Genomic DNA, 10,072 nt, shown 5'->3' with positions numbered 1-10,072 from the left:
GTTGGACGATACCGAATATCTTTATTGATCATCTTTTCTACGGGCTCCACCAATTGTATGGGCATCTTGTGAGCTACGATACCAAATGTTTCTTGCATCTTTCAAATATAATCGTGAAAAAAAAAAATTAAAATGCGTACTATCTAATTTTTCAATGCAAATGATTTTTAGTTAGTATTAATCTGAAGAAAATAGAAACTTTGAACAAATTAACATATTTCGCCCACCCCAGGTGGCAGAATTCATTTACGGCATCTAGCTTGTTTTCATCAATGAGAATGGAGGGTGGTGCTGTAGCAGGTGGTCCCATAACGTTTTTTTTTTCGTGCTAATAGTTACATCATACTCTTTAAGGCCTGAGAGAAACAGAACATTAGTGACTGAATCTCCTCTTGAGTGTCTGCATCATCTGCGAATTTTACGAGTGTGGTTCTTATTTTCGTTTTGGCCCTAAATCTGTCAAGTTTCCCAAATTGACTTATTATCTTGAGATTTGTGTTTGCTAAATCTGACTATCCAAGAAAATGTGTTTTAAAGATGGATGAAACGATTTAAAAAATTTACCTGATTTTAATAAGAAAAAAAATTAAATTATATATAATATTAAAATTCCATACATGATTCAATGTTGTAAAAAGCTCTAATATATGATATTAAACCTCCATACCTGATCTAACTGTTTCACATAGAGATTGGGAGAGTGTTCTGCATTGATTAGAGATTTGCCCTGATTGTAAATGGCACAAATGACCATGCCCACAGAAAACATATCACTCAGTGGACTACATTTTTTGGTCAGTTGCACTTCTGGGGCCATATAATTTAAATCTGGTTGAGCCATTTTAGGAATTTTCGTAGTCCACGCTTGACCGATGCAACCTTCCTATAACACAAAAGTAGATGAAAAAAAAAAAGATAAATTTTGCACACAAAAAAAGTTACAGTAAAGAGATAACTGCAGTGTTGAAAAAAAAAGTTTCAGTGCTACAAAAAACTTTTTTTTTACATGGGGCAAGAATTTGATGCCTTTGTAATAGTATTTTAATATTGACGCCATTTTTTCTCATCTTGAAATGAACTGTCCAATTTTCTAAACATTGCATATATTCAAAATTATTTAGTTACATTAGTGTATCTAACAAAATCTTTTTTTTTTGTCTTAAATGCAGCTTTTGTTAAGTAAAGTTAGAGTTTATTTGTTACAGGGCTACTAGCACTTTTCCATGACAAAATTTGAGGTGATTTAGGATTTTTTTTAAGGATGAATTTTTTCATAGCTGTGTGCGATAGCCTATATGTTCATTAAATGTACAGTAGATCTAGTATCGTGATATGTCACTAAAATTCGCGGCTTTTATGACCGAAATAACTTTTAGGGACTTTTCACTGCTGTGTGCGAAATATGTTCATTACATCTATAGTAGATCTAAAATCGTGATATGTCACTAAAATTCGCGGACTTTTCATGGGTGTGTGAAAATTATCTTCACTGAATCTACGGTTAAACTAGACTCTAGATCTAAGTCACTAAAATTCGCGGACTTTTCGCGGAGATGTGCGAATTTTCTTCACTAGATTCCAGTGATTTCACGTAAATCTAGAATCTAGCGTATTTCTAGAGTAATCTAGACATTAGATTATCGAGATCATTAAATTGACTAACATTCACGGAGTTTTCGGGTTAGGTGCGAATTCTTCGCTAGATCTAACTTAGATCTAAATTTAGATACTATTTCTAGCTAGATGATTTATGGACTTTCCACTACAAGAAGATTTTAGGCGAGCGCTCTATTTATAGACAATAGTCACTACACTCGCGCGTCTTCAGTCGTAACAATGAAAGAAAACAACCATTTCTACCCTGCCTTCAGGTGAAATGCTTGCTTGAGCCAAGGTCATCTTCAATCACGAGGTGGCGCTTCACAAGTGGGTGAAAGGCGGTGTAGAAGCGTCACTGGTCAGCTCATTGACACAGCGAGTCCGTAACGTCATGCGATCAGAATGCCTAGTTGTTTTTACCCTCACATTTTTTACAAAAAAAATAAATAAGCACAATTATATTTTTTTAAATATTGGGCAAAATTTTTAGGAAAGTGGACAAAATTTTAGGAGAATTGTTCACCACCATAGTTTGCTTAAAAAATTAAAATATTTTGGCGTTAATGGTCCACTGCATCAGTGGATTAAGGACTTTCTGATAGGGAGAGAACAAACTGTAATAATAAATGGCTCTAAATCAACACCGATAACAGTAAACTCAGGTGTACCTCAAGGAACAGTCTTGGGTCCACTACTATTTTTAATTTACATAAATGATTTACCAAATTGCATTACTTCAGGAACAAAAGTCAGATTATTTGCAGACGATTGCATAATATATAGAACAATAAAAACAACACAAGACACAGATATTTTACAAAGAGAATTAGATGAATTACAGAAATGGGAATCAAATTGGAGCATGTCTTTCCACCCAAAAAAATGTCAGTTGTTAAGAGTAACAAAAAAACTAAAACAAATTAATTCCACTTATCTTATTCATGGCAAACCAGTAACACAGACTAAAAACGCAAAATACCTAGGTGTTATAATAAATGAAAAACTGTCATGGAATCCACATATTGATGAAACTACAAAAAAATCAAACAAAGCATTAGGATTTATTAAAAGAAATTTCTATAAATCAAATAAGAACATAAAACTAAAATGTTATTTAACTTTGGTTAGGCCAATAATAGAATATGCATCCTCCGTCTGGGACCCCTCAACTCAAGAAAACATTAAGAAACTAGAACAGACACAAAATAGAGCAGTGCGATTCATAACAAACGAATATTCACATTTGACTAGAGTAACACCTTTAGTAAAATCACTAAATTTAGAAAGCCTTCAGGACAGAAGGCTCAAAAGTAAAGTAGCAATCATACATAAAACACTGAACCATAATCTTCAAATACAAAAACAAAATTTAATAAAATACTCTGAAAGACACAAAGATAAAGGCACATTCCTCGTCCCATATGCTAGGACAAATTTGTACAAATACTCCTTCTTCCCTAGTGCTATTAGAGCATGGAATGGGTTGCCTGAGCTAGCCAGGAAAACCAGTGACTTGGCAGAATTTAAGTCATTGGTTAATATGCATGACTAAATGCATGTCGCGTAGGACGTAATCATCTTCTTTTTTGAAGTAACGTCTGTATTATATAAGATAAGATAAGATTATTAGGAAAATTTTAGGAGCGCTACGAACCCTGTTATTAGCACTAAGCTAAGGTCAAATCTTACTTTTCCATCTTTTATTTTCTCTGCAAAACCAAAGCCCATAAGTTTCCAATTTCCTTTCCTAGTCAGTAGAATGGACTGAGGGCAAATGTTACAGTGAATCAAATGTTCAGTGTTGTGTAAATAAGCCAAAGCTTCAGTTATCTGAAATGTACAAAATGTTAGTGCAAAGTGGATCTCAAACATATCACGTCCTCCTAGACTTTTTTAAGGTCCAGAAGGGTTTTAAGCATATAATTATCACAGTTATGTTTCTCTTCTTGTTGTTGAAAATGCTACTGTGACGTGCCGAGGATTCTATAGATGTATCTCTAGATCTAAATAGGTCTTAGAGATTCAATTAACGAAGATCCTTTCTATTCAAATACAGAACTTTAATTCAAAACTTGGAATCACAAAAATATACAGAATGTACAGAAATAAAACTGTATCCGATGAATATCTTCTTTCAAAGCTCAATAACAAAATATATTCATATTAATACTAGATCTAATAAAGTAAAAGACTTATCAATTCAAATTACAACACAAAACTAAAATACGTCCTATCTCTATAAAATATTCTTCACAACTAAATCTAAATCCCGCTTTCGTCAAAATCATATTCTTAACTCCACCCCAGACGCTTGCTTTTAACCAACCCGATCATTTCAAGCCAGATGTCAAGTTTTCTCCGGTTACGTGGCGTCATGTTAAGATATCCTGTTGTTCATTTTGAATTTCTTTTCATAATTATACATAGTTTTCAATAAGCAGTTTTTAGTGTTGCTATAGATCAGTGTTTCCCAAACTTTTTCCTTAACGGAACACTTCGCACATTTAGAGGATTTATCGGAACACTTTGTTTTTTTTTTAGAGAAATTAATTCACGTGGTGGCCTACTAGCTAATTATTCCAGTAGTTTGTGGAACACCTATTCAGGCTTCGCGGAGCACTAGTGTTCCGCGCAACACAGTTTGGGAAACACTGCTATAGATGGTCGAACCAAAGCCTTCTGAGAGACTTAACCAAAAGAAAATACCAGTAACAAGAGATGGGCTATTCAACAAGCCCCTTTATCAGAAGGTCAACTAGAACAAGATGATCATTTGACGTTTTGTTTGATCACCATTGCCCAGTTACCCCTAGCGTAGCCACTAGCCAGGTCGTAGGCCCACGAACTAGTCCTCAACTGATGCTAGCCATGAAAATTCCACCACTATGAGGGAAGTAAAAGATTGTGTACAAGTGTACATCAAAGTATTTGGTTTGCATTGATTAGTTAAGAACTACATATTAGCTATATATAGTCACTAGATCCGTTCTTTTCTACACGTAAAGTCTACTAATTGACGAGTGACGGTGTAATTAATGCATTGTTTGAAAGACAGACATAAGTTATCAATATACCAACATACCTGTACTATACCAACATACCTGTACTATACCAACATACCTGTACTATACCAACATACCTGTACTATACCAACATACCTGTACTATACCATGCTTGATCTCCAGCTCAATAAACTCGTGTTCCTGTCGAAACAAAATTAAATAAATTCATCTTTCTCTCTCTCTCTCTCTCTCTCTCTCAGATATATTGCTGTAAACCTCTTCCCTCCCCCCTCCCTTACTAACCATGTTTTGCCAAGTGGGGTGATTTTTGTTTCTGCTGGTGGGCGTCCAATGACCTCCAGAGTGTGTTCTTGTGTTAGGGACGTTTAGTTATGGTCGTTCATTGCTCGAGTCTGGATTGAGATTTGTTTATTTCTATAATTTGTGTTTGTGAATCGGAATATGTCGAAATGCATTTGGAGTGTTGTGAAAAAAAAATCTTTTTACCGTGAGTATTGAATGATTATAGTTGGTTTGTGCTTCTGCAATCAGAGAGATACCGGCGACCTGAGAATCGGTGAGTTATTCTCTTTAGTTCACTCTTAACACTATATAGAGAGTAATTCGTTTTTAATTTACGAAATGATAAAAGATTTGTCTTGACTAAATTTAACTTTGCATGCTCCTCATACACGAAACAAATAACACACAAAAAAAATATTTTTCCCACTTCTTTATGAAGCTGATGACCTTTTGTAAAAGTGATTACTTTTAATTACAAAAGAATTATAAGAAACAAGAAAACATTTTTTAAAATACTTAAAAAAAAACAAATATTATATTAAGTGTAAAAGTAAAGTTCCCTTTCAGACATTGTGATATATAGGGCAGATGATGTAAAGGTCATCTGTTTCTGTGGCCCATGGTTAACGAGGCCAGCACAACGACCAACCGGCTTTACTTTTCCCCAAAAAGTGTCAGGTACCCATTAGAGCTGGGTGGACTCAGAGGCGCCCAAAGATCCCAAAATTAAAATCCCATTCTTCACCAGGATTCGAACCCGGAACCACCGGTTCAGAAGCCAAGCGCTTTACCGCTCAGCCATTGAGCCTCCATATTAAGTATAGTTGTATCAATGAGTTTGGATCAGTCATGTAATTAATATGTACCAGATCTAGACCAGTTGTTCCAAAACTGTGTTAGCGAAGTGTTCCGCGAGGCCTGAGTAGGTGTTCCATGAACTATTGCAATAATTAACTAGTGGATACCACTTGAATGAAAATCTCACTTTAAAAAAAAGCAAAATGTTCCGCTAAATACTCGGAATGTGAAAAGTGTTTCGTTAAGGAAAATGTTTTGGAAACTTTGATATAGACTAACAATATTAAATCTGTACGACTACAAATATTTTTACCAATTGTTTTTGTTTAGCGCCATTTCGTGTATTTATCTTTATCAGTACGCTGTGATCTTATCATTTGTCTGGATCAGTTGGAAAGGGTGAGGGGAAGAAAGAAGGTGACATCTGGGTGATAGCTTTTTAAATGTATTTATATAGAAAAAAAAAGGTGAACGACCAGATTTTGAACTCTAAGGTTAAAACCTCCTCAAGCCAATATATTAACCACTGTGCCATCGAATCTCTTATGAAAATAGAAGGTTTTATAGTTATCTACTGTTAGCTTTTAGGTTTAAAGCGGCCATCTACAAAGTATTAAGGGGGCTAATTCAACTTGTACTACCACATTAGTAAAGTACAATTTCTTTCCCTTGTTTGAGATACCAATCAAAATAATTAATCACAAAGTATTAAGGGGGCTAATTCAACTTGTACTACCACATTAGTAAAGTACAATTTCTTTCCCTTGTTCGAGATACCAATCAAAATAATTAATCACAAATAGTTTATTTACTAATTGTTTTTGTTATTATTATTATTATTGATAATTATTTTGTCTGGTAAAAGAAACAATTGAGCAAAATTTCAGCTTAATCCGACATTCGGTGTGGAAGAAATAACGTGTCCACACTTTATGCCAGATAGACAAACAGAGTGAGTTGATAGAAGCTTTGTAAACAGAAACATGTTTTTCAGCCTTAAAAGAAAGAAAATCCTGATATTACAACCATTTATAAATCTGTTTAGAATATATATATATACAATTTTAATTTGGTGATATAGATCCAGACTTGGAAACATTACAAGACAGTAGTCTAGAAAGAATACTTGATTTTGTTAGGAATATGGTATAAACCACAGAAGATTTTAGTTTGATGCTACAGATGCCCTACAAACATAAAAAGATAGTAGAATTAGAACAGAATACTCGATCTAGTAACTAGTTAGAGATATGGTAAAGAAGTTTCTAATTTGGTCCAGCAAATATTTGTTTACAAAAGAATGTGTTCAAAATATTCCTCAACGTCTATTTGTTTATTTAACTCTTGACTGAATTTATGCAGAAATGTTCACTGACGTCTGTTTAAGACCTCCAGACCAAATTTAATTTTAAGATGATTATAATTTGACAAATTATAACGCTCAATATACAATAACAATAACATGATGGATGCTTAGTGGTGTGGGCTGCGCCATGAACTGTCGTTTCGACTATCCTGGGTTCAAACTCTGAACGTCGCAATCCTCCGCCATCTGGCGGAAGGTTTGGACAAGGTGGTTACTGTCGCTGATTCTGAAGAAACATCCGAAGCATAAAACAATGTTTAGAACTGTTCAAGGAGTCAGTACAAAATGTTTAGAACTGTTCAAGGAGTCAGTACAAAATGTTTAGAATTGTTCAAGGAGTCAGTACAAAATGTTTAGAAAATAGATAGTATTTCTTCCCCCTAATTTTTCCCATGCCAGGAGTTGCATCTCTTGAAACGAGAACTCAGTATTTTGTGTGTTTTTTTTTTCAAGTGCTAGAATACAGAATCTCTTCTAACCAATTTATACTTTTTTTTATCTTAGGTGGCATGCATACATACAATGATACGATACTATGAATTAAGGGTATAATATTTTTAGAAAATACGATCGAATAGTTTTAAAATGTGGGGGCTGGGCTCAGAGACAAAACGTTCAAAAAAAAACACTGATCTCGAAAATTGCTCTAACGATTTTCCTAAAAAAATGTGTATCTTAGGGAAAATATTAGCTATTTGGATACACAAGGAAAACTGTGGTTTGACCGTTATAGTTATAATTTTTCAAAAAATAATCTTAAAAGTAAACTTGGTCTGGAGGTTTAGACAATCTGTAACATACGTCAGTGAGTATTCCCGCATGTATTCATCTAAGAGTTAAATGTCATCACCAAACTAGAATTATCTTCACCATAAATCTAGTATTCTTGTCTTTTAATGTTGCCTTGTCTGATTCTGTATCACCAAACTAAAATTTTATATACACTGAGCACATTTATGCAAGTGCTTAACCACTATAATTGTTTTGGTTGGGGGGAGGGTGCGGGATTGGAGCAGGGTAAATTTTTTTTCATTCATTAAGAGCAAACTAATTGCTATTATATAATGTTACCAGCTTCATAAAGGAGGTATTGTCTCTTTAATTTTTTTTTGTTACTTGTTTTTATATTGCTTGTTCTCTATGACTAGTACATGCTCAGTTTAGGAGTTTCCGGATTTTGGTTCTTTTGTGTTCATTTTTTTTATATTTAACCCAAGCCCCGGTCGTAGAAGGTTCTCAAAATCTAGAACTAGGGGTGTACTTACTTTGATTTCTGGAGAAATAACAGCTGGTAATCTCTCGTAATTTCCTAACACATTAGCCAGACTAGCAAATACAGGCTCGGAGGCAAAGGCTAGGCTGTCACTGGAACAATAATGTGTAACAATAATGTGTAACAATAATGTGTAACAATAATGTGTAACAATAATGTGTAACAATAATGTGTACATGGCTTGTAATTGAAATTAATCCGTCAGCCAATGAATCTATTAACCAATTTCTGTCTGTCTGACGCAAACCTTGTTTTCTACCGCCATTTAAAAAAAAAATATTTTTGAGTAATACCTGGTACGGCTACAACGAGTTTTGAACATTCTGTGACATCACAACGCTAGTTAATAGTAATCGGGGAAAACAATATAGCTAATCCAGATAGAATACAATTGGTTGGTTTAACTACTAGTTTGTCTTGATACATCTATAGACTGCTACGTATTGAGGGTTCAAATAACAATTATATTTTATTGAGTTGGCAACAGTGAATTTCAATGGATCGTCCTTGACATTGCATTTGTCTTGAATAGTTCCAATAGTGTGATTCAAAGATACACTTATTCTTGTTGCATTTCTCGCTCTCATCTATCCCTTAACTTTCGTCCTAGTGGTGCTGTGACCAAATCGCTCCATTTTTTTCCGGTCAGCGGCTGTTCTTAGCAGGGTATCAGGAGAGAGGCTCATTCTTATATGTTATGCAACCAGCTCTTTTTTGGACAACCCTTTCTACATGCTCCCTGTAACTTTGAGTATAAGGAGCTCTCTAGGGGAGTATTCATCGCTCACCCAGGTCCTCTTGCTTGCTGGAGTGGTGTTGTTGATCGGCCGTTGGCTTGTAACTCTAGACATGTAGTACAACTGTACCGATGTAGGTCTATTATATTTTTAATAAATAAACTTTAAATAACTTGAAAAAACTTCTCTTGCGAACTCAATAGAACTTGTATTCACAGATTTAACTTGAAATGAGATGTAGATCAAAAAGTAAATAAATAAACTGATATATTTAAACAAAATCTAACAACAAAAAACACCCTTTATTCTTTCATGTCTCTATATCATCTTCCATTCTTAACACAAATTATACCAGATCAGCTTATATTTCATCATTCTAAATTGCACAGCCACCAACCAATTGCTTAATATCCTCTACTCAGCGTCACCTAAGAGACACACACACACAATCCATAACAAGTGGGTACCTGTAAACTCTCTTACATGTCAAATAATTTTAATATCTAAAAGCACTTTTTCTATTAAAAAAAAAGACTAAATAGAGTAGCTTTAATGAACATTTATTAAGTACATTCAAATTCAAAGAAAAAAATAGATATTTTTTTTTATATTATAGGTCTATAAGCTTTTTAGCGGTCCCCGAAAGGGGAATAGCCGCCATTAGTTTTGTGTAGTCTGACTGTCCGTCTGTTCGTCCCGTTTAGATTTCAGAAACTAGGAAATAAATTGAAAATCGGACCTTTTAAAGTTCCGATGCAACGGCTATTTTTTTCCTTTCCAAAAGTGAACAATTTAATATTTTTTAATTAACTATCCAAGCAGATTTTTCATAAAAATTCACCACTTTTAAATGAAATACTTTTAAAGTCACAGACTTCTTCATTAATAACTCAAGCTTCAAGCATGTATCATTCTGTTTGAATAATCCACAGACATTGTAAATTGACACAATTACTGGTTTTCGTGAATTCGAGTATCACTTCTCTTGCCCTCC

General features: G+C 34.2%; 1 protein-coding gene across 2 annotated transcripts in view; it reads right to left on the bottom strand.

Annotated features, from left to right (window-relative positions):
• The window catches only part of LOC106058514 (SCY1-like protein 2), a 95,857-nt gene that overhangs the window by 35,479 nt on the left and 50,306 nt on the right, over window positions 1-10,072 (bottom strand). For both annotated transcript variants that reach the window (XM_056031331.1, XM_056031332.1), the window contains exons 4-8: window positions 8,334-8,433; window positions 4,758-4,802; window positions 3,289-3,429; window positions 668-883; window positions 1-98 (exon numbers count right to left, since the gene is read on the bottom strand). The exon at window positions 1-98 is cut by the window's left edge and continues 19 nt beyond it. In XM_056031331.1, coding sequence (XP_055887306.1) covers window positions 1-98; window positions 668-883; window positions 3,289-3,429; window positions 4,758-4,802; window positions 8,334-8,433 — 600 coding nt within the window. The remainder of the gene's footprint in view (window positions 99-667; window positions 884-3,288; window positions 3,430-4,757; window positions 4,803-8,333; window positions 8,434-10,072) is intronic.

The sequence above is a fragment of the Biomphalaria glabrata genome, chromosome 5 (assembly GCF_947242115.1).
Source record: "Biomphalaria glabrata chromosome 5, xgBioGlab47.1, whole genome shotgun sequence".
NCBI lineage: Eukaryota > Metazoa > Mollusca > Gastropoda > Planorbidae > Biomphalaria > Biomphalaria glabrata.
The sequence above is the reverse complement of the archived record's forward strand: the minus strand, read 5'-3'. Positions and strand labels throughout refer to the sequence as shown.